The following is a 24,901-nucleotide window of genomic DNA, read 5'->3' as shown; positions in this document are numbered from 1 at the left end:
GTCATAAATCTTTGGGTTTGGTATGTAGCAGTCTACCACGTGTATCTTGGCTTCTCCCGATCAGGGCATGCCAGCAGCAATATTTGCATATGTACTGTCCGGATACTGCAGATTGTTCTGGCTCTGTCTAAGCGCACCGAGTGACAAATAGCTTGTTCGAATGAGGCTCTCAGCGTCGTTCCGGTCCCCACTAGCCTCCCAAAACATGGATCCTCCTAAGCCTTTGGACCTCAAGTAGCCTATCTTCGCCTTGACCATACCAGGCGTGTCGTAAGATATCAGCTGCAGGCTGTTATTGTCGTATTCGTACGTGGCCCCAGCGATGATATCTTCCTGTGCGTCTAGGTGAGAACGGGGCAAGGCTTTATAATCCCAAACTCCGTTCTCCCAAGACCCCTTACCGATGCCGGAATAAGGTTTCCCAAGGCCAGAAGTGTTTTCAAATGCACGTCCGAATAAGGGCATACCCAGAATGATCTTATACCTCGGGACGCCAGCAGCAAGGTAGCCAGTAATCGCTACATCCGTGGAGAACGGAGTAGATCCCAGGTTCCCTGAGTTGGGATAAAGGTTGGCCTGGTGCGCACTCAATGGGGAGAAAGAGCCCGCGTAATCATAAGCCATGAGGTTGAACGCATCCACTATCTGAGCCATGTCGAACAGCGGCAGCTTGGTGTACTTGTCAGGAGCGGCCGGCATCGCAGCCGTCAGGTGAAAATGGTACCCCGGCACGGACCGGGCGGCGTAGTCGTCCAGTTCGGCTCTTACTGCCTTCAACAATGCTAGAAAGTCTGCCGCCTCGTTGGCGTTCGCAGGATATTCCCAATCAATATCAATCCCATCAAAGCCCCAATCCTTCATCAGTGATACCGACGATTTAGCAAACTGAATGCGCTTCGGCTCTGTGGATACAGCTGAGGCGAACCGCCCGTTCAGACTATATGTCCACCCTCCAATTGATAGATGAACTTTGGCATTCCGGTGGGCCTTTTTGAGGAGATAAAGCTGTTGGACGCAGCCGTAGGCATGGCTTGCAGAGGTTGGCTTCGCTTTGGGGGCTCAGTATGTTTCTTAAGAGGCAGCTAGGTACTATATAAGCTTACAAGCATCAGACCAGTTTATCTGGATGTCCGCCCAGGGATCGGAAGAGAACCTGAAGCGCATTAGAGAAGGCGACTTAGAATGTACCTTACTTACACTGTCCCGTCGTCTTGAAAGTTTGCGAATGCATAGTATATGTTTGTCACAACATCCGCGGGCAACTGCTGAGGTCGATAATTCCTTGCATAGATACCCCTATTTTAGCATCCGTTAGTGGGAAAACTTTGAATGAGAATCATAGTACCAACCAATTCACAAAATAGGCAGAATTTTCGTAGCCATCTACCCGTTTGTCCAAAGGAGAAATACTAAGTGAAGTGCGCAGAAGTGAGCACGCCAGAAAGTGCTTGAGTAGGTTTGCCAACATCTTGAGAACCTCACGATGATGAACAAATTGATGTGAATGGCCCAATGAGAAAGTTAGCATTTGGCCATCTTCGACAGGTTATAATGCTTTATACGATACGGACCTATAAAGGAAAGAGCGTAAGGCAGAAACAGATCGAACATTGGTAACAAAGGTCCATGAATAGAAGCATATGTGGAATCGCAGGAACTGCTCTTTTGGCCCGGGCCAACAAGAGCAACATTGGCTTCAGTCGCGGTTAAGAGAACTAAGAACCTGCCCACAAAGAGAGTTAGTAGATTACCGGTATATGCTTCGTCCAAAAGGGAGTATTATAATGCGTCAAATATATAGGTCCAGCATTCTGTGTGTTGTGATATTTGGCGTTTAGAATAACTCCATGCAGGTTAGTTGTATCAACTACACCATGGGGAACGAATCTACACCAATAGACGTTTCTTACTATCCTTTGACAGTCCAGGCCAGCGGAACCAATGACAACATCATAATTGGGCTGTTGGTAGGTCTCCTCGTTGGAGTTACTACCCTAGTTCTGTTAACAGGCGCAATTCTGGTCTCCGTTATTCTGAAGAATGCCAAGCGTCAAAACGATACAAACGCGTGCAACATAGAAGACCCGTTAGCTAAGAAAGACGGTGGTAATACCGATCATTCCATCAATAAACCTCAGAGAAAAACGCAAAATGTACAGGATCCAATGCCAGTTCAGTGGATTCCCAACAACGTACACCCATTACAAATACAAGGACTGAACGGTAACTACACAAACAAAGTCACCGGACCCAGGGAAGTGCCTCGCGACTTAACTCCCGGTCGATGGGCACCCATAGAAGCTGAGAGTCGGCTGCCACCATCACAAGTGGACACTTGGCAGTATGATCCGAAAGATGGGGATGAGGGTTTTCCGGTGCGTTAGCTTTCGCATAGAGGGATCGACAAGTCCTAGGCGAATCAGCAAAGGTACAGGGGCCAATTAGGCGTATAGACGAGGATCATCTTCAGAGAAAGATTTTAAGGGAGATGCATGAAACGTATGGTATGCCGCCGCTAGAACATGTATGATTTGCGTACTTCTTCATTAAAGCCCTGTAGACTGCTCAACCGCAATTCTAGTTGCCTCATCAGAACCAAAAGAGGAGGCCACGATTCGTTTCGAAAGCAGTTTGATACATCCAAGTATGACTACCAATTCACACATCAGAGGGTGTCTGTTTCACAAAAAAAGACTATCAATTCAATGAACCATCGTATTAGACATGCATTTATACGGCCTTTTATTGTATGCAGGACTGTATATTTCTTTTCGGTATGCTAAGTGTGTCATACAAAGCGACTCTCTATATTTCTATCCCCCAAAATAGCATTGCAATAACATCCGCTGGAGTTAGCGCATAACCACAGACTTTATACCATTGCTTCGTTTCTGTATACAGCTGGGTACAAGGGAGCATATGAGAGGTTTCTATGGTAGTAAAAATGCCAAAGGGGGACGAGGATGAAACGGAAAGTCGTAGCGGTCGATTATTGTAGCTAGCGTTGGATCGCAACTGAAACCAGAACGGGGATCCGTTGGACAGCGTTGAGCAAGACGGATATTATTCGTTGCAATTTGAAGAGGCGAAAAGTGATAGCCGGTTGTGACTCAGGACCGTAAGCCCGAATAAGACGTCACTGAACGATGGAGGCAGTTGATGCGTTCCTTTCACTTCAGGTGTGCTGCCTCTGGGTGCACTTCCGGGAACCAGAACAGGCGGGCATGGGCTGCACCAGACAAGCCGTACGTCATGTGTTTCCCAGTCCACGCTTCTGAAGAACTGGCGCCTGTATAGTGTTATCGTCCGCCCCGGTTCTACTGTGAACGGCGGATCAGCAACTCTTCACTTCCCGAAGCCTATACCTACCGTGTAGCCTATGTATTCTACAATGCTGTACGTATGCAAGCAAGGGGCACCCGATGCAAAGGGAAGATTACTTAGAAGGACTTTGACTAGAACCAACTCGCTAGCATTGCTCTATGCGTAAGAATTCATCCTCGTCAAGTCGATTCTGAAGGAAAAACTTGAGCTAGAAATCCGACCCGCTAAAATAGATTCCGGACCTAGATCAGCAGTTATCCCTGTACAATTCCTAGTACCGCCCCCTCACGCCCCTATCTGTTGTGCGAAGAAGCTCAAAGATAGAGAAATGACGTCCCGTGAGCGCTTTTCCTCGTTTTCCGTATGTATGTTGCGTCAAACCCAGCGTTTCTCTGCATTAACAATACATGTATTTCATTGAATCGTTGCAAGCTGTGATACTGTACTACTTAAACCTAATCTGAGTCAAACTGTGTTCTGCTTGACACATATACCATATAATCCTAAGCTGGTTTAGATGATATAGTTGGCCATGGCGATGTGTTCGGCACCAGGCACAATACTCAGCCGATCTACTACACTTGGATTCTCTACATCACTGCCTTCCGCAACCCAGTCTATGGATTGGCCTTCTTCATGGTCAGATACTCTGGTGGATACGACCTCGTCCTCGATCGCTAGTACAGTTACAGTATACGCAGAAGGAGCCAAAAAAGACACTACTTTGACGTCCGTCGTTGTTATAACTACAACAGCCGAGCCTCCGCCAGCCCCAACGAACGGTGTTTTTATAACGTTCATCTCCTCGAAAGCGACGAGCTTAGTAAGAGTGAAGAAGGATCCGGCCTGGGCTATGTTCGAGCAGAAACTCGCCGATCACTATGACGACATATGCGCTTGGCCCGCAGCAGCGACTGTTGCTGCACCGGAAGAGGTTGGTTCCAGTGATGTTCCGTGGCCGCCTGACTTGGAAGCCGGTGAATCGAAGATATGGGGCCACTCTGGGTGCAAGTACTACGGCGTGAAGGACGGCGCAGGAAGCTTTTCATGTGATGGTGTTGAAAAGGTTCAATGTGCAGTGGATTCCAATGTCCTTGACCCCAAAGCGACAAAAGTCCTTCGCTGTGTCTACCCACTGATCGAAAATATGCTGGTACCGAAGGTCAGGTGTTTCATACGGTAGGATGTCAGACATCTATTCAGCAGTATACTGAGCCATTCGATGTACGACATTATGGGAGAGCTTAATCAACACAATGAGCGTTAGGGTTGCCCTGTTGAGAGATAACCACTTCGAAGCCAGTTTATTACACCATCGACCATCCTATGACCTATGAATCATTTACAGTTCTTGGCAACTCGCTAGTGTAGACGCTCATTTGAACAGGGTTCAGAAACAGATTGGTGATTCTCTATTGTTAACTTCTTAGCAGTTTGAAGGATTGTTGCGATTGTGACCATTGCATGGAAGCTATTCGACTCATGTGTCAAGAGAGCATGAATATTGGACGGTGGAAGAAGCGGGTTCAGGGGGGTAGCTGGTGTTAGCCACAGGAAAACGCGGCTGTGCAATATGGGGCCGGGCGGGCTACCTGTTCAATTATGAGCGAAGTACAAAACAGTAACAAATGCCATGATTAACTTCTTATTCGACATAACAACGTGATTGAGGGCACGGAAAAGACGGTTATCCGTATCACGCTGGCAATGCGCCGCATAACATACGCCGACGACCGACAACATGAGTCAAAATCCGCACTGCATGGCAACGAACACAACAGGTGCGGGGACAAGCTCGCAACTTGGGCACGGCAGCAAGATGACAATTGCTACCAAGAATACCAGTGGAGATGACCGTCACTTCAGTATTGCAAAAGAGACGGCAGCATAGTGACACGGTTGCTATTCACTGTTTCGAATGACCAACGAACCCCGAAGCACTCCGGCGCACAGTGACTCCTTGAGGCCAACGAGGCTACCCAGTCCCCACGAGACCAGTGATATACATTGCCGCGACCGACCTGCACACATCATGGCGATAGATGCACCCCACCGATGATTCTCCGCCCGACAGCCAAGCAACAGTGCGTGGTCCATAACGAAAAGAATAGACGAGGCTACGAAAGGCCAGCGCATTAGCAGGCAGAGAATGGAGCACTGCCTGTCGGCATGTACGGGGCCAGTGAGGCAACGCGACTCCGCGCCAAGAGGTTTTCGTGTCTGCGAATACTCTAGTTCACTCCGATACTCCCTGTCGCAAGCCTTATACCTGGTCGAAAAAGGTGTCGCCCGAGGGGTCGGCGTCGGCCACGGGGACGAATCGCTCAAACAGGGCTTTCACCTGCGACAACCATCCCGTGAGCCTTTGGGTTTGCTGCAGGAACCTTTACTCGATGTCAGGAAACGATTTGTATAAGACTGTGGTTCGTGATGACACATTTGTCGTAACCCTTCATACTCTTCCATATCCGCACTTTCCGTGAAACAGTGGCTTTTCATGGGCACTTTAGGTACCATTCATCTTCAATGCTACGTCTTCCAGCGTGACCTCATCTTTAACGATAATCGGCTAAACCGGTGTGCACAGTATCGGATGCCTTCCCCGAAGAAGCAGACAAAAGCACCTATTTGAGCTATAAAGAGCTCACTTTTGCCGCAGCTTGTGTGACGAAGGTACTCTGAGGTGCGCCACATGAGTGGCACCTACATTATTCGCAACAAGAGTAAAGTGTTTGTCACAAGTATTTGAAGTGTGAAGACAGGAGAAGGTCACTTTTTATTATAGTAAACCATTATATCAGATTACAATACGTAGCATTTGATTGAATTTACCGACTACAAAACGGCATATGTTAATAACTATAGAGATGAACCACATCGGTGTATTTGGTATGTCATCCCCAAAAGATTGACTCTACTATTTGGGCGGGCTCTAGCAGTTAAGGGGATAACAGGGCAACACGCATTGTAGAGAATGGAATAGACCCGCGAAGGGGTTCGTCAAAAGTAAATTAGAAGCCTTCCAGCCTTCGAAAAAGGACCGTCGCCAAGGAGTATGATGATTTCCCAAAGCCGCTTCCCCAAAGTATCAAAGGGACCTCCAGCAAGTGTCAGACAACCCTAAACTCCGCCAGGGCCAGGGACAACAAGGAAAACATATATTTCGGTTATATGAAGAGAATTTAGCCGCACTCCTGAAATTGTCTTTTTCCTTTGACGTTATGGGGGTATCCCTAGAACAGCGCATGCCCGTTTCCAGATGTCTGAGAGTTAGATGGAATCTTTGCCCCAGCCGACAAATACTATGTCCGGAACAGCCTCACGATTTGTAACCGATTGCTAGAGCGGAGATAATGGAACAAATACAATCAGCAAGGTATAGGTAGTAGCGATTATAACCAATAATAGGTCATACCTCGTTGCTAGCAGGAAGGGCTCTGCGAGCGGCATGGCCCCAGTTGACGAACACTATGTCTGGAGCAGCCTCGCGATCTGTAACCGATTTCTAACGCGGAGGTAATGAAAACAGATAATCAGAAAGCTATAGATAGGAACGATGATAACAAATAGTGAGAGTCATACCTCGCCAAAAGGAGGGGCTTCTCGGCCTGCCAAGGTTGGCGCATCGGACGCCGGGCCCGTCAGAGGAGCCGCGATGGCAGTGGTGGCCAGCGTCAGAGTAAAGTAGATGAAGGATCGAGAGGCCATTGTCCCAGATTTGACAGGTTGTAATGTGAGGTGTGAGACAAGGTAGGTATGATGTGTGAGGTAATTGACGATCAAGGTAACGTGTTGAGGCAGAAGCTCTTGTTACTCAACCAAAGGATTTAGGGACTTACCTAGAAGGCATTCCTCGAGCCTTTTATGGTTCATTATTTTAGATAGGTTCACCCAGTCCCTGCAAGTGCAAGATTTTCATCGCCCAACCATCCGCCTTCTATTCTTCTTCTTGCAACCACACCATATCCCCTCACCTACGGGCCTCTGACGTGGCATGACATGCGAACTCAATGCATATCATTGTATTAGTCTAGATTTTACAATGTGGCGTTTCCTATACAAGCTGAAGCTTCGATCGGTGTGAAAACGTGAACCTTGGACATACGTCTTTCAAAATGCAGCTGCAACTGCTCGCAGCGCTGATTGGAACAAATATATTGCTGGCATCACCGAGGTGTTAATAGTAGCATGACACTTTTCGACTGACTCTGGCGTCTCCTCGGAAGTTCGAACTGTGTATGGTTCGCTTCGATGCAGCAACACGTCCAACGAATCTCAGACCTCTTGGGCAGCGTGACCAATCAAACCGCAGGCTTGGAATAGTTTTCCAACAGATGGTCTAGACTGCACGTGGGAAATGCATTGGGCATTCCTTCAGGGTGTCCACATTTAGACATATAATAGGTATCATCTCATGCATTGAATAACCCTTATTCCTGAGCCATCTATCCAGTTTCCACAGCCACGAAGCCTCCTGTTCAGCCCGCCTCTGCAATAGCAATGTTCTCACACAAGTATCATTCTATTCCACTGACTGAAGAAGGTGCCAATTCGAGAGGTCTACTTGCAACGCATCCACGAACTCTATTGATTCTTACCTTTGCGTTTGTGTTTATCCACACAGTTGAGATAACATTGTTTTTCACGTTGGGAGCACATCATGGGCGGTGCATGGTCAACGCTGACCAGACGCTGGAGCGTTGTAAGCGTATGAGCAAAGAAGACAATGACACACCTAACTCTGCAATAGACCAGTCTCTGCAAGAGTACACCCACCTGGCCGACTTCGAAATGATTTTCCGCAAGGAAGATCTTGACGCCCGGGTTCGCAACTTTACCTATTGGCGAAATCTTTTTCCCGGTACGACCCATGTCTTCTATGCCCTTTGTTGCCCAATGATACTTACTAAAGGCCGTATTAGCCGCGCAAGGACTGGTATCTATCCCCCATGACAGCCCCCTAATCCGGCCTAATGTCGATACTGCGCCCTCGGCACTGGATGAGACTCACTCAGTATACCAAGTGAGCGTTTTCCACACCTTGCACTGCTTGGTACGTGTCGCCGTCTTTTAGGTTGTTAATGTCTCTGTTTTCCACTCTCTAACGAATTGCAGGAAGCACTCAAGTTTGCATTGGATGGTAGTGCATCCGAGCATGGCATCACGGAGGATCTTTTCCAAACCCATGCGCCTCACTGCATTGATTGGATTCGTCAAGAAGTCATGTGCAGTGCTGATATCACATTGGACTCCATCCTTGACGGGGCCAAAACACCACACCAATGTCGCGATTTCGACCACATCTTCCAGTGGACGGAAGAACGAGGGTACAGTGGCTCAATAAGGGATATACTCCACCACCAACTTGAAAGTGCTGCATAGGACGTTCATGCATGAGTAATTCTGGATTATTTCCACAGGAATTATGGGTGACGACTGCATCATGTCTAGGTCCTGCAGTTAGAAATCAATATTTGCAGACCCGTCATATATTTAGAAGCAGAGCGAACTAAGTGATTGCGTTTAGCCCTCCCCGCATCTCTTGGCCTGAAATAGTAGCGTCCCATTTCCCTCTAAACCGCCGCAGACGACTTTCGAAAACAAAGCTGGTCGAAGTCATCGGAGATCGACATGCGAGCACTGTTGCCTGTTGCCGAATGCGTTCACTATTCAGCTGCCAAAAATGATCCGGTGGCAGACGTTCATGCACACAGGTCGCATATCCTGTCGGCACCATCTTCCGGTGAACAATAGTGGGTGACGCTGGCGGTGTTATTGATTTTGCTATCAACGCTACCAATCGGATGCAACAGTGCTCCCAATACTGCATGGGAAGCATTCGGTTATGTACCTCCAAATTAATTGGGACACGGGCTCATGTGCAGACTGGTATTTTTCAGGTTAGGTTATTGGCAGCTTGGCAGCTGAAGGTATAACACGACACGGCATGTACGATAATCACTGCCGATTTGCCAGGAATCATTGTTGAATTGCGTAACTGAACACCATCAACATTCAATTTTTTACTTACGTATCCAACAAGAGGTTCATAGTAGATGAGAAGAAACACACATGCCATTTTTCACTGTATTTCCTCTACTCCATATTCCCAAAAGGCGACAACATCATCCAAAGTTGAATATGGCCCAGAGAGTGAGATACTCCGAAGACGGATTGCTCCATAGCAGAGTAGGAAGCCCTCAGATTTTGAGCACAGACACACAAGCGCTGATTTCTGAGGGACATACCCCGCGATTCTACGACAAGTCACGAAGGCCCAGACGACTCTGCTGTCGCTCCTTCTGGGCTGTGGTTATGCCCTGGATAGTCGCTTTCATATCCATTGGAACTGCTGCCTACCTTTACCGCCAGCTGCAGACAAAACATTCACGAGATTCCGTCGAGCTACCATATAGTAAGCGAGAGTCTCTTTTTATTCTGTGCCAAGCCATAAACCGGTACAATACACAAAATCCCAGGAAATTGGTGACTGATGTTTGTAATTCTATCTAGACCCGGCAATGCATCTGGTCCGATACGAGAACCGAGAGTTCACATTAGGTCTGGGAAATAATCTCACCAAGTACGAGGCCGAGCCATCGCCGTCACTAGATGCCAACTGGAACGACCTATTTTCAAGTAAGAGATGCTCCTCCTGATATATGATGTAAAACTCGCTGTAACAGCTGGCTAAACACATGGGTGTGCGGCTCCCTCATTAGTGGGGGTCGTCTCCATCTCCCGAGAAGAGGCCAGCCAGCTTCACGAGAAGACACAGCCGCTGCCCCATGACCCAAGGAACCGTTACGTCGTCAGCTTTAGCGTCTTTCATGACTTGCACTGCCTCGTAAGTATCTATCGAGAAATAAAAAGCCACGTTCCCTTGCATTCCTACCGCCATCTACTCTGCCTATCGCGAGGTAGCATACGCTGTAATTCTTATACAACATGGGATATAACTACAGAACATGCTTCGGAAGCGACTGTTTCCAGAATATTATACCCAGTTCGACCTTAAGAGCCGCACCAAGAATGACGTCGAGCATATCATGCACTGTGTTGACGCTTTACGGCAGTCAACGCTTTGCCATACTGACCTATCCATCATTCCATTTCAAGGTCAGCTACAGCCCATACCGTTCTATAAGAGAATGTACTGACCTTGTGTGCTCGGTAACAGTGAGTACATTTTCCATCAATTTTCCAGGACACAATCGCAAATGCACACATTTATGGGCTGCTCGCGCACCCCATTTCTTCCGTTTCCAAAGGACTCGATTCTCTGCCCTGAAAAAAGCCTTCTTTCATCTCCTGTTGGGTCGCATTCGGCTCAATTTCTTTTGGTCTCTACAATCTTCACATTTCCACCGAATTTTACAAACCACAGCTAAATTGGGGACTGACCAATGGGGTAGTGGTCAGAGACAAACGGGGCCTATGAACCCAAGATAGTGGGCGCTCATGTATGCAGGAACTTCGAGATGATACAGGACTGGGCTCGAGAAAACGCGGTCTGGGACGCGTGGGATCTTACGTACCGGCCGGTGAATGACCCGCTTGACGTGGATACGTGGACACCAGGTTGGCACCCTTAGATAAATGGCTAACTCTATAGAGTAATATATATACATATATGTGTGTTCGTTCTTTATATTAACGTTCCTGTAGTGTAGTACTGACTGCATAGATCCATGTGGTTTGTCAACACGTACTCGTCGAGGCGTGATGTGGTAGACCCATGCCGCCGCCAAAACCGCTCGTGCTCGTTCGCCAGTGCAATATCTGCTTGAGTTCATATGGTATTGAAAGCCTAGTTTGGTTTTGGCAGGCCAAAAAGTCGTGCTGGCGACACAACGATGGACGTACGCCAGAACGGATGTCCGCCGGAATGGAGTTCATCAAAATGGAGTTCGACAGAATGGACGCACCCCAGAACTGGTTCACGAGGATGCGAGACATTGCTGCTTAGCCCCCCTTTAAGGTCTTGAATACCCTCACGCCCTCTTTCCGTCCTTGGTCACAATGTTGCCCATGCAATTCTGCAGGCATCTAGACTGGCTCAGGAACGGCCCGGAGCATCTTCCTGGGCCTGTTCCGTTTTGCTCTGGTTATAATAGGGGGAGTCCATATTATTGACCATATCAAAAGTGGATATACGGTCGGAAACCCGAACCCGGTTTGGCGAAGATCCCTCCGATTGTGGAGCAACTGACCTGCAAAAGCCCCATCTATTTGACGTCCTACCTTTCTCACTTGCTCATCGACTATTTGGGCGGGATCAGTAACATGTATCTGCTGCCTACAACCGCTGCTTATGACAATTTCCGCTTGTATTGGTGCTAGGTAGGCTACCATGGTGACTCCCAAGATGGAGTGGTAGCTCCGGCGCCAGAAGCATGGCGATGTGTTCAGTAGGACCGCCACCCGCTGTGGCACCTTTAGCTATCCAGAGCGTAACCCAGTGAGTGTCCAGAGCCATGTTCGAGCAGACAACCCCTAGTTCTGGTGACTAGTCACTTCGGCTTGTCCGTAGTGTTGTAACTAAAACTTGATAAAGCAAGAACTCCTCACGAACATATCCATCAAATTCAGCTGGTGTAGATAATCGAGAGAGCTGTAGTACTCCTGAGCCATTAAGTACAAATCGCTGAACTCCATAGCCGTGTCCTTGTGCTGTATGTCTCCATCCTCAAGCTGGCATAGTAGTGCTTCGAACTTTGTTAGGACGTCGAAGATGCCTTGTAAAAAGTCAACCATTATACACCCATGATCAGGCAAGTAACTCACTGTGGGATGACATTTCGGATGATTGGTTTCTGGGCTGGAACGAAAATACACCAATTGCTTGGTACTACAGCAGTGGCGTTGTGAGGTGAAAAGCTGTTCGTGTTCAATTTATTGTGCCCGTGGATAAAATGATGAAAGAACGAAAGAAAAAAAGAATCAAAATTTGTCTAAGAAGAAATCACTGGCTTATATATTCTCGCGAATTTCTTGGAATCTCTGGGGTTGAGCTTGGCATTATATACGAGCTCGCTTCTTTGTACTTGGCTTTACTACGATCGGGCGTAGTATGATATCACTCGCTAGTTCATAGCCATGCATTTGTGAGAGTCAGAGCGAGACGAACCACTGCAGTATTCGATGTCTTCACCCGCGCCAAGTCTATGTCTTTACTAAGGATGAGTCTTGTCTCGTAGAGTTATAGGTCCGAGGCGTCACGGCAAGTGCAAAACGGGACGGGCGGGGTGGTTTGGGCATGACGCCTATTGCGCATGCTCTTTCCACGCACCATGGTAGACCAGCGCTCGCGAAGCTGCTGCTCGACAAAGAAGCGCAGCCTCCAGATTTCGAACTTGAGGATATTCGGCTTGTCGCTCAGAGAGTTCGCAAGGGAGCTCGCAAGGACAGGCGCAATAGAGAGACGCTATTGAGACAGTATCCCAATATCTAGGAACTGTGTGCACTGCTCCTCGAATACTACACAAACCATTCGCTGGAAGGGCATCATCATCATGCCACGATAACTTGGCTTCGCCAATTCTGTGTCAAAATGGCTGAATGGTCGCTATTCGACGATACCCGTTCAGCCCGCGCATGGTTGTCGATGCCCGCACAGCAGCCGAGCTCTGTCGCTCCCCAGATCAGCCCACTGATGGAGTTGGCAGAGTCGGCCGAGATGGAAAGTCGCGAGGGAAGTCATGGCAAGCGAGAGGCAAGCCAGGTCTTTTATGCTGAGAACAAACGGCAGAGATATGCATGACTACGCAGCACTTGACGATCTCGACAAGCTAGCACGGAATGTGCTACGTAGTATGGGGGACCTGCCGTAGAATTGTTGGTAGAATATCGGAAATGAAGCTTTACTACCTGTATTGATGGTTGATTATTTTGACTGTGACCATTGCATGGAAGTCATTGTCGCTCGGCCCACGTGCCAAAAGCGCATGAAGCTTGGAGGTGGAAGAAGCAGGTTAAGGGGGTGGCTCTCGTCAGCCACAGGAAAACGCGGCTGTGCCATGTGGGGGCGGACTACCGGTTCAATTACAAGCAAAGCTCAAAACAGCAACAAATGCCATGATCAACTTCTTATCCGACATATCGACGGAATTGAGTAGGCACGAAAACGGCGAATCTTCGTATCGCACTGGCAACCCCCCGCATAACGTACGCGGACGACCGACGACCGACAATACAAGCTGCAATCCAGCACAGCATGGTAGCGAGCACAATGGGGGCGGGGACAAGCTCGCGACTTGAGCACGGCAGCATGACGACAGTTACTACCAAGAACACCAGTTGAGGTGACCGTTTACAAGAGAGACGACAGCAAATCGACCATGATTGATATTCACTGTTTCGAATGACCGTCGAACCCGAAACAGGCACGCCGGCACACAGCGACTCCCTATGGCCCAATCCACTGATATCCAATATCCTCTTGCGAAGCCTTACACCTGATCGAAAAAGGTGTCGTCCAAGGGGTCGGCATCGGCCACGGGGAAGAATCGCTCCAACAGGGATTTCATCTGCGACAACCAGTCCGTGACCCTCTGGGTTTGCTGCAGGAACCTGTATTCGATGTCAGTTGAACGACCTGCGCCAGAATGAACATGGCGACTTACAGACGTTCGACCTTCTGTATGCTGTCCGGGCACTGTGGTCAGATAAGCGCATCGTTGCGACGGCGGTGGAGACCTACAAAGTCGTGAATCTGGCGAGACGTGGGCGTGCGTGAGTAGGAGAGCTCGGCCGTACGGGCGGGGATAGACTTACTTTTCGTTGTGGAGGGCCAGCTCGGACTGGACGGCGTTGAACTTTTCCAGCAGCTCATTCACCTTGTGCAGCAGTTCTTGGGTGTCGCCCGACCTTCTTCGTTTTCAGTACAACGCGCGGACTGGATGTGGAGGGACCTACGGTGGCGGGGAGCTGAAGGGGCCCGAGTCGTAGCCTTCTTGGTCATCGAAGAAGTTGGGAACGTCTGGAAAGGACAGTGGTTGTTGGTTCGGAGGCTGGAGCTGCGTGGCAGAAGGAGCGACAGTCTTGGGCGCAGGGGCAGGAGCGGGTGCAGGCGCGGGCGCCGTGGTGGCATGGCTTGCTGATGGTCGGGCCCGCCGTGGGTGGCGCGGACGCTGTGCACCGTATCGCTGCGAAGGGAGCATGTCGGCGTGGATGGAAGTGACGGATGAATAGAGGAAGTTACAGGTGAAGGAGAGCAAGGTGGGCGAAGGATAATGGAATATGCAACTCACTGAGAGCCTTGGCCCCAAAACTGGTATTTCTGTGGCCCGATTCGTGCGGTGCTGTAACGAAGCAGCAAGCATAGATGCAAGCCCAGCACGGTTTGGTGGCTGGGCTGTCAGGCGCGGAGTTGGGCTTTCCAATTGGGAAGTACCGATCCATAACCTACACGTATGGGCAGAGGCGACGTTCTGGACAAAGTACGACTTGTGAAGCATAGCCGTGCAAGAGCCGATTAGCAGCATCCGACTCGGAGCAGACGTGGCGGAGGGTCGAAGTGAGCCTGCACCGAAAGCGGCCGACAGCGTGTGATTTCGGATCTTTGGCCTATTCGTGAGCAAGCGGCTCATCTGCAGCTGCCGTCAGTCCGGACTCTACGCGTGGGACGTACCACCGTGTTCTGGCGTGGATTCTGACTCAGAGGCATTCCATCCTATGGTCCTCAGTCGAGCGCCAGATCAGCAGAACGAGATCGACCGGGGCTGGGATCCGGTTCTGGATTAGCACTGCTTCCCACACCCGAGCGGCTCCAGTACCGCTTCCGCCTCCGCGCGTGAACAGCCCTTTCGGTGCTGGTTCTGGGTCGCCGATTTAGACGCTGGATGGCTTCGGCGCGCCACTGATCGACCCGTTCCCGAGCCAGTCTAGATGTCTGCAGAATTGTATGGGCGACATTGTGATCAAGGACCGGAAAGAGCGCGGGAGGATGTTCATACCCTCGGAGAGGCGAAGCAGCAAGGTCTCGCATCGTCGTGGACCAGTTCTGGGGTGCGTCCGTTCCGGCGAAAGTCCATTCGACTTTCGGCCTGCTCAGAGCCGAGCGCAGTCGTTTCCACCCCAGATGAACGCGGGCAGACATTGCACTGGCGAACGAGCACGAGCGGTTCCGGCGGCGGCATGTCCACCGCAGTACGCCTTGACGAGTACGTGTTGCCAAACCACATGGATCTATGCAGTCCGTGCTACAATACGAGAGCGAGTGACCGCACGAGCGCGGAATCAGGGCGCAGGGTCATGGAAAACTACGGGCGGCGGCGACGATTTGCCATTCAAGAAGCACGGCGAGGGAAAGGGTAAAGTGCCATGTATGTACGTAAGTATGCACCAATACATTATATTCATCTATTCTATTCGCGTCTCTGCATTGGCTCTGCTCACGGGGTCGGGACTGCCCGATCCGCGCCAACAGGTTCGTAGCCAGCACCACGTACAGGCGCAGAGGCCGGCTTCGCTGGCCGCACTGCCACTAGCAGGTGCAGGGAAAAACCTCGGTACATGAGATGCTCGAATGTAGGAGGAAAACCCGGGTGGCCAAGGCGGGCAGGAGATGACTCGAACTGCGGACGCCAGAGCCAGGCTCGATACCACTCCGCAGGAGATGCTCGACTGGATGGGTGGCAGAGCCCGTTGGATTATCCGGCAGGAGATGACTCGGACTGCCGGAGCCCAACGAAAACCCAACCCCAAGAGGAAAGTCGTTGAAGGGAGGGCTGCCCCAGGAGGTAATAAGTCGCTGAAAGGAAGGGTGCCTCAGGAGGTAATAAGTCGCTGAAAGGCAGAGCCAACCCCAGACTCTGAAAGGCAGAAGAAAGAAAAAAACCCAACCCCAGGAGGTAGTAAGTCGCTGAAAGGAAGGGTGCCCCAGGAGGTAATAAGTCGCTGAAAGGAAGGGTGCCTCAGGAGGTAATAAGTCGCTGAAAGGCAGAGCCAACCCCAGACTCTGAAAGGCAGAAGAAAGAAAAAAACCCAACCCCAGGAGGTAGTAAGTCGCTGAAAGGAAGGGTGCCCCAGGAGGTAATAAGTCTCTGAAAGGCAAACCCAACCCCAGGAGGTAGTAAGTCACTGGAGGGAAGGGGGTGATCCAAAAGGATGCACAAGGAAAGAAAGAAGAAAAGAAACCTCGACTGCGCTGGAGAAGGTCGCCTTTATATAATCGTGTCGACGGCTAAGGTCTGTCAAGGTGGGCCCCTACGTACATGCTGTGTATGGTTCCTGCCCATGTCTTCCGTCTGGCGTTTCGGCTCCTCTACAGACGTCCACTGCCATCCCAGCCACCGCTACGGCACAACCGGCGACATGAGTGACTCTCCTCCAAAGCTGGCTATGCGCCTCTCGGGGAGTGTTTTCTGGTCCCTTCTGCCAGTGTCACGGCTCCAGGATCTACTCCTGCATCTATGTCCCTCTTCGCCTCCTGGGCCATGTTTGTCCCTCCCTCTCTTTTTCCTCTTTTTCTCCCTTGCTCTCTCTCGCTCCCTTTCTTGCTCCGCTCGCCCCTCTCGCCCATTCCTTCGCCCTTGCCCATTCCTTCGCCCTCTCTCGTTCCCTCGTCTCTCTCGTTCCCTCGTCCCGTCGCCCTCTCGCCCTCTCTCGTCCCCTCTCTTGTTCCCTCGTTCTCTCCCTCTCGGTCTCTCCCTCTCACTCTCCTTCCACTTCCCCCTCCTTCCACTTCCCCTCGTTCCGCCTCTCTCTTTTCCCCTCCTTCGCTTCCCATCTCTTCTTGCTGCCACTACGCTTACCTACTTTACGCTCATTGTCTGATACCCCCTCGCTCGTCTTCCATAAGTAGACTGCTCCACCGTCACATTGCCAGTCAGCGAGTATGCCCGCCGTCGCACGATGCGCTCAACGTCGACTGCGTAACTCGAATCTCCCAACAGTATCCGGCCGCAATCCCTACAACCTCGAGGCGCGACCGCCGCCATTTCGAGGCCACAACGGAGGCCACAACGGAACGGCCGTCATAGGAAACGTACCTGGTCGTGCATGGCCAGGAAGCACCCGATCGGCGTTTGTACCTCCAAGACGCAGGCAGTGGGGATTGCCTATAATACTACGCGGAGGATTCGATCGGAGGACGCAAGGCCAGTGACTACCATGGTCCGGCTATTCATGCAACAGGACCAACGCAGGAGACTGCGAGCCACGGAAGAGTTCCACTTTAGCATTTGGCCCACCCACGCAATTGCTCCCAATACCAACCGGCGGTCGGCTTTGGCCTACTGGCAGCGCCCGACGAAGACGTCGCATAACTCCTATCAGTTTGCTCGGCTGTTCTGGCGTAGTTACGGCAAGTGGACAAATGGCTGGCTGGACGGAATGGCGGAGACTGGCTCCGAGAATGGCGGAGACTGGCTCCGATGTTCGTAGGCTCCTTCTACTTCCCAACGAATGCACCATGGCCGACTTCTTGCGATTTGTTTCCTAGAGTATCCGAGCGCCTGCATTGATTGACAGTGGTTATAAGTACGATGGGGCTTCTGTGTGCTCCATTTACCCCGGCCATGGCTCGCTAGTGAGACTTGTCGCGACCCATACGAGAGCCCTGCAGTAAGACCAGTCGCTCCACACCCAAATGGGTCGGTCAGAGCAGAAGCCGGCCCAGTTAACTCTAATGCAACTTCCATTCCCCCGTCTCACCAGGAATGGACGGAAGCACGACAGTAACAGGCGCGAATGGTGAACAATCGAGCACGGGGCGGTGACGCTTAAAGTCTCTTCGTTGGTTTTCTCTTCCCGTGCAGTGCCATACCCCGCAGCAGCGACGATTGACCGTCCCCGGATGCAGACATGACCGTGATGGCCGCTGATTGGGTTCCGACTACACGGACCGCAATTTCGCGTTCAGCAGAATGCCACTATCCGGCTAGTCTCGGCGTGGCAGCATTCCCGCTTACGCTTGGCGCAATGAACCATGCCGCCTCTGCTGTTGGTTGGCTGCCTACGGTCGGGAGAGAACAGGACTCGGCACGAGTCATGCAAAGGAGACAACCGGAATGCCGCCAGGTTGCTATGGCCTACCCAGCGCTTGCCTACCGATGCGGCCTAATAACTGCAGGCTTTCTCCCAGCGCAGCCAATGTCGGAGCACTCGGACCAGACAAGGGACGCAGATACGCCGTTCGCCAGATGCAATCAAGATAGGAAACGAACTGGGCCGACAAAGAGCCTGAGCGTGCTGTAGCCAGATGCAAGACACAGAGCAACTGCCCAACTACATACCACCTCTGCGGCTGTCCCACAAGCCGAACGACCCATGCTCCAAGGACGTGTTTCCCTACCGGTTCGGCATGCCAAGCATGCTTGCACTCATTCCAGTCATGCCATTTTCTGTAGCGGTGCTGCGTGATGACTGTTGGCTGACGGCCAGTTGGGAGGTGACGGGGAACATCTGTGTCAAGAAACGAGCTATCAGACGTTAAGCGCAGTTCTACCTGAGCCGCCTACCAATAGCAGTGCCATGTCATGCCAAACCAGGCGTCATACCGAATCTCCAAGCTGAGTTCTCCGCATACAATCTTCAACGTAGACGAGTTTACGCCCGCGCCAGACAAGGTGAGCACCACACGAAAACGGTGCAGTGGCCATGCTCTGTCCCGTCCTAGCTCGTTTAGCATCTTTGCCTTCACCACATCTTGAGGCGCAACAAGGTGGCATTGTACTGGCCAACACCTGCTGCACAGCCTCTTGCCTGGATACTATCGCCAATCGCCAGCCGCCGACCTGCCGCATCGGATTTTGCTCACCTGATCGGATCCTACACCCAATGTGGGAGCTACAATGTGGAGACGTTCATGCGCATTCGGGTGTTCCAATGAACGCCAAGGATGCGGAGGGCTTCCCCGCTCCTAGTTCAGGTATGTGATTGGCACGTCCTGGTGACGCATGCAAGGCGGATCCAGCGTCCAAGGGACACCTAAGCGAGGCCTGGCCCTGGGAACACCAGTACAAGCGAATGCAGAACAAGAAGAGTAGACCTCTCGATCTCTCAGAGGCGCTGAATCACGGGCAAAGACACAGGTAAGTGGGCAAAATATACAATTGAACTTCTGCGACGCACCTACGTCACGAAAGTCCCGACGCACCGCGTCTCGTCAACACTCCTAGAGCACATCTGCCGTACTGGTAAAGCACCCTGGTAAAGCACCCTGGGCAAGACCGGATATGAGCCCGCTATGGAAGCCCGACATCACTGGAGACCTACTGATTGTTGTACATCTTGTCCTTGATTTTGCGAAACAACTTCCCAAAATCTTCCTAACTAAGCGCAATCTCTGCTAGCGCAGCATAAGCGCTGACACACTATTGGAAATCGCACCACGTTCGGTAGAAGAGGGGTAACCCAAACCCCTCGAACACGCCTTCCTTCGGACCGAGCTGGAGCTGGATCGCCGCTCACCCTTGGCCAGCAGTTCGCCATAGCATCCTCGTCAAGCCGCCCGGCGAGCGCTGGCAATCGGCGCGAGGTTCCGTGCCAGGATGAGGACTGGGAACGCGCAGGCCTGTGAAAAGCAGGTTGGAAGAGTTGCGACAGACATGTCCACCATGGGCCACCACTTCGTCACACTGAAATCGGTTCGATAATGTAGTCCTTTCGATATGACCTCGCTCCATGACCTGTGTCGCAATCCTCAGCCGTCGGATGGAGTGGATTGACCACGCCGCTGCATCTCGTCTCGGTGATGCACGTTACTGCTCGATTGTCGGTGATTGTCGGGGATTGTCGGTTGCTCGGGCATTCCGAAGGGAGGAATGTGTCCCGACAGATTGGGTCACTAGAGAAAGGGAGGCAAGGGAGGCAAGTGGTCTTTATAACAGCAGGACAGGTCCAACAAAATGGGCAGCGCATGGCGCTAATTCGAGATCAGCTAGTGCTAACCCCACCCAACGGGCCAATGGGTGTTCGGCCTGTGCCGGCCAAGCAGTCGAGCTGTGTAGGTCGTAGCTGCTTTGGGCCTCGTGCCAGTGCGCGGACCGCCTTTTGATTGTCTGTCACCCAATAGACATTGGATTTTGCTCATGCTGCGCCTGTATGTCATGTCGACTTTTTCCAGCTTTCGTGTTTACCATGCTCAAGTTGATTGACTGCCACTGTCAGGGCCGTCACACTCGAAGTCGTCTGGAGCGGTCTATCTGAATCTAATGACCTTGGCGGAGGTTAGACTTGGGAGACGACAGCTGTCTCTGTAGTCTCTGTAGTCTCTGTAGTCTCTGTAGTCTCTGTAGTCTCTGTAGTCTCTGTAGTCTCTGTAGTCTCTGTAGTCTCTGTAGTCTCTGTAGTCTCTGTAGTCTCTGTAGTCTCTGTAGTCTCTGTAGTCTGTAGTCTCCTCGTAGTTGTGACCGAGCCACCATGAGCAAAAACGCAAAGCCCTTCAAGATGAGTGTACAGCACCGTGCCCGACCTGTGCTTCTCACTGCTTCGCACCATCTCAGCGTCGGGGTCTTCTCTACCTGCCATTCCAGGAACAGCGGGCCTTCCGGGAAGTCAGTGTCTACCGTGGCAGCTAGAAGCGACCTGTGTCGCGAAGAGCCTGAGGGTTGAATCCGCCCACTCGGCCAGACAAGCTGAACGGGAGCCGACAGTCGCAAGAGTTTGACAGAGGATTTTTCTGGTGTAAGCTAGTTCCGTTCTTACGACATACCCAGCGTTCGAGGGCAGCCGAAATGCATCTGGCCGTACTCGTACGCAGTCCCGGAGTAGCTCGGGGTCACTGTACGCCGAATCCCCCGTGCTGCTGTTCTGGTTCGTACTTCCCCGTATCTCTGGGCAAAGCACACTCGTTTTGCACCGTTTCCTGATGATGCTACCGAAAGCTACTCCGATATGCCAGGCTCCGTACCTCGAGGTCCAGTAACCAGAAGTCACCAGCGCAATACAGTACAGTACCCAACCTGCCATTTATGGGTTGATCATGTTGCGAAGCTACCGATTTCTCAATTAGGAAGTGCTTCTTGGCAGCCGGTCTAACCATGTTGCGTCAAATTCGATGCTGGCGTAGCTATGGTCCCGTACAGACGTACCGTAGACGACCTGCCGTATTACGGTATGCAGAAGAAACGGCATTGACATGCTGGCTGCCAGCGAACGTCTGAAAACGGACGTGGCCCATGCCAGAGTACCAAATGCTTCCAGTGCTGGGGGCGGTAGAAGTGCGCTTTCGTGGTCGTGCTGGTCATCTACGCTTGTGAAGTCCTTTGCTACGGCCTACTCCAGATTGGATACTTGGTCAACATGTGAGATGTCATCGGTGCCTGCTTGCCACGCGTAGCGACCGCCATACTGCTCATACGGCCCATACGACTGGCTATCCTTGTCGAGCAAGAAGTCCGACGGTCTGCAGAGTTGGAGGACTGGGGGTAGGTTATGCTGCACGGCTGGCACAAGTTCTGATCCCATGGCTGGACTTCGCCGACGACTCAATTCCGCCGCTTCCAATGTGTATGGGCCCCTCGTGGCTGCCGAAGTGCTTCTGTGGCTCGTTGCTTTGGGCTAGTTCGGTCCGTTCACGAGAGGTAGCAGAAACGCATCTGGTTGTTCTCCCAGGTACTCAAATAGTAGCATGCGCTCCTTGTACCCGAAAGCCTCACTGCAGCTCTTCTGGTTCATACCTACCAGTATCATAGCTCAGCTATCTGCACCTGTTTTTGGCCATGCTACCTGAAGCGACTTCCGGTCCTATTGGGTTCGTACCTCAAGGTACAGTCGTCAAAAGAGGCCGGTGCAGTACTGACGGTGTGACTTACGTGCAGTTCATCTTGCGAAGCTAGACTCTCGATCAGGAAATGCTTTTTCGTAGTCGGTTCAAAGTTATCTCTCCAGCTCTGCGTCGTTAAGCGGCGGTAGGGCAGATGTCGACCTCAGGACGCAGAGCTGCTGGTGGCGCCGCCGGTCCAAAGGAGCAAAGCCAGCGAACAGCAGCGCCGATATTGTTGTGCTCCGTTGTTGGCCGTGTCGCACTTGCTGGCTCACACGAGGCACTTTCAGGTCCCTCCAATTCCCACCGAGTAGTATGCAGAAATGGTACTGAGTGGCCAAACTACCATTCTGGTCCCCCGATCGTATTATTCAATTGTACCATTATCGACGTGGTGCGCCGATTCGAATGGAGCGCGAATCATCCAGTAACATACAATACTGTCTTTTGCTGCGTAAGCTCGAAGAGTCTCACGGGCTGGTTTCAGTCCTGAGTTTTGTTGGCCTGATTCTAATGCAGAATCGGAACGGTCCTCAAGTGGCACTCGGAGACAGGAATGGACGCCGGACGGACAGCTTGTGACGTTCCCACCGCTCTGCTTGTACCGTTCTGGCAAAGGTTGGTCGCCTCGGAGCCTGAATCATTCAGCAGCGTATTCTCTATCGCCGCATCCGTCGAGAGCTCAAAGATCCTCGCGCGCTGTTTCGGATGCTGGCTTCATAGTTGCCTGCAGACCTGTTGGCTCTACCGTCGGAGTGCAGTGTCGGAAGAGTAGCAATGGCGCACTAGCGCGATTAGGGGGCCAACTCCACGGCCTCTCTGGACGGTGCAAGAATTTATCCTCGTCAAAGACGCGCCGAAGGCAAGCTGGGCCACAAATCATTCTCGCCAAAATGCGTTCTAGTATCAGAACAGTAGCTATCCAGTCGAACCATCTTCACCCAACTGGCATCTGAAATCACGCCCATCTGCGCCAGGAGCGGTGCAGCCTCCGGTTCCTACCCGAAAATCCAACTATCTCCCGTGCGCTGTTTCTATCGCCGTGATCCAATTCCAAATTGATCCGCAATAGAAGCAAGGCGAAAGCCGCGCGCCAGAACATGGATTACTCTCAAGAAGGACTCGAGAATAAGTAGATACAGGTCAGTATTTTCGTACGCGTACCTTTCACTGGCGCGACTGTATCACGCCGTCTTTGTGATACTCTCCAGTGATATCCCCCCCAATCCACTCCGATGGCATCTGCCGAAGCTCAAAGAAGATGCTCATTTCCCTCCGAGAGCCTACACAAGGTACAACTGATTAACACGAATGCCGCTTTGGGGGACTACAAGAAGCAACTAGACGCATTTCTTGAAAATACACAGGTACGGCTGCCACATCTCTAGTAGCATTGCTTTTTCTCTAACGAGATGTTCACAGAAGATGGACGAGGAGAGAGGGTTGACGAGCTCTAGGCATAAGCCGTTGCAAGATAATGCAGTAGCTCTACTGGAACACTTGCCGAGAAGTGCGAAAGGAGATCGGGGACCAAAAAAGAGTCTAGCATAGGAAAGGGGATGAGTACGAGGACTGGGCACTAGTTGGGAATGAAGGTGTATGTGACACTAAGCGAACAATACTTGAGCCTCTATTCACTTTCGCTATGTCCCTGCAGACTTTCGTGACATGCCTGACTGTCGATGCGCCTAGAGGAGCCATGTTAACGCAGCGTGCCATCCGCGTCATCGGGTCGAGAAAGCCATGACAGAAGCAGGTCACCCCCAGGAGACGGCTGATGAAGCATCGGCTAATGATCGCCCTGGCGTAACGGGCTAGAGGCGAAGGGGACGACGGTAGAAAGCACGCGGCCTAAGGCACTGGCGCCCACTTGTATTCCATATTTCATATCGCACGTGATAAAGGTACTAAAATGTATTGAATTTATATTTTTGTTCGTAGCTCGGCATTTGCCTCTAAGTTTCCTTCTGCGCCATCTACGCCGGCTGCAGACGATTGTAGAGCAGGCCACGCTTCCGAGAACAACCCTCGAGCCGATCCGCCACATGCTTCCTTTTCGTCTTGACCGCAGACACCTGCCGGTGTTTGGGTGCTGGCCGGAGGACGGCTTGGTCAAAGTCAATCACCATAACACGCCCGCGCTCCACGTTCCACAGCAGGTTGGCATCGCGCAAGTCGCCGTGGTCCACCCCCGCCGCCCACACCGCCTCCGACGAGCGACGCCTCTGCGCCTCCAGCTCCGCCGCCACCATGCCCGCGTCCGCCGCTGTCTCGCCGCCCCACGACATGAGCATCATGTGCACCACCCTCCTCCCCCCCGGTAGCACGTACCCCCAATCCAGGTGCACCAGGCCCAGGTGCACAGGCACCACCCAGCCCTCGAGCGTCGCCAGCCGCGCGTAGACCCGGCATTCGTGCTGCAGCTGCTCGAGGCCACCCGACAGTGTCCCCTTGCCGACAAAGGTGTAGCCGTATCTTCCAAGTTCCACTTTGAACAGCACGCCGGTCGCACCCCTCTTACCCCACCCACCTAGCCCTAGGCAACCTCGGTATGGACTGTCGCGCAGCTGCTCACTGACCAGGCGTGTGAACTCGTCGGCCGTGACAGGGTGCCGCAGGCCATCTCCGCCCGCGACACGATGCGCGAGCACATTCGGGCAGCTGTCGTCGAGGGCCCGGCCCCTCTTGAGGCCCAGCAGGCACGCCTGCGAGCAGTATTGCCGCGTAGGCGCCGAGTGGCGCGTCTCATCTTCCTCGGAGCTGCTATGCGATGGGCCGCCCTTCCGCTTCTCCACCGGCCTTGTCCACGGCGGCGGCAAGTCATCTTCCGACCCGTCCTCGTCCTCGTCCTCGCCCTCGTCATCC

At 51.9% G+C, this 24,901-nt stretch overlaps 4 protein-coding genes across 4 annotated transcripts; 2 read left to right on the top strand and 2 right to left on the bottom strand.

Annotated features, from left to right (window-relative positions):
- Positions 1–60: 60 nt before the first annotated feature.
- On the bottom strand, positions 61–1,468 carry PG998_014672 (glycoside hydrolase family 18 protein; the record flags this gene model as incomplete). The annotated part of the gene is made up of 4 exons (XM_066881488.1): positions 61–1,049; positions 1,104–1,153; positions 1,198–1,296; positions 1,350–1,468. The coding sequence occupies 4 exons, from the start codon at positions 1,466–1,468 to the stop codon at positions 61–63; spliced, it is 1,257 nt and encodes a 418-aa protein (XP_066723619.1).
- A 2,388-nt stretch (positions 1,469–3,856) lies between these two features.
- PG998_014671 (uncharacterized protein) lies at positions 3,857–4,507 on the top strand (the record flags this gene model as incomplete). Its single annotated transcript, XM_066881487.1, has 1 exon — positions 3,857–4,507. One exon carries the CDS (start codon positions 3,857–3,859, stop codon positions 4,505–4,507), a length of 651 nt encoding a protein of 216 aa, XP_066723618.1.
- A 2,226-nt stretch (positions 4,508–6,733) lies between these two features.
- Positions 6,734–7,032, bottom strand: PG998_014670 (uncharacterized protein; the record flags this gene model as incomplete). Its single annotated transcript, XM_066881486.1, has 2 exons — positions 6,734–6,829; positions 6,907–7,032. 2 exons carry the CDS (start codon positions 7,030–7,032, stop codon positions 6,734–6,736), a joined length of 222 nt encoding a protein of 73 aa, XP_066723617.1.
- A 792-nt stretch (positions 7,033–7,824) lies between these two features.
- Positions 7,825–8,706, top strand: PG998_014669 (uncharacterized protein; the record flags this gene model as incomplete). Its single annotated transcript, XM_066881485.1, has 4 exons — positions 7,825–8,026; positions 8,075–8,185; positions 8,247–8,377; positions 8,440–8,706. The coding sequence occupies 4 exons, from the start codon at positions 7,825–7,827 to the stop codon at positions 8,704–8,706; spliced, it is 711 nt and encodes a 236-aa protein (XP_066723616.1).
- Between the last annotated feature and the right edge of the window lie 16,195 nt (positions 8,707–24,901).

This window comes from Apiospora kogelbergensis, assembly GCF_038363985.1.
Source record: "Apiospora kogelbergensis strain CBS 113332 chromosome Unknown utg000012l_segment0_segment0, whole genome shotgun sequence".
In the NCBI taxonomy this organism is placed as follows: domain Eukaryota; kingdom Fungi; phylum Ascomycota; class Sordariomycetes; order Amphisphaeriales; family Apiosporaceae; genus Apiospora; species Apiospora kogelbergensis.
This window is presented reverse-complemented; position numbering and strand designations above follow the sequence as displayed.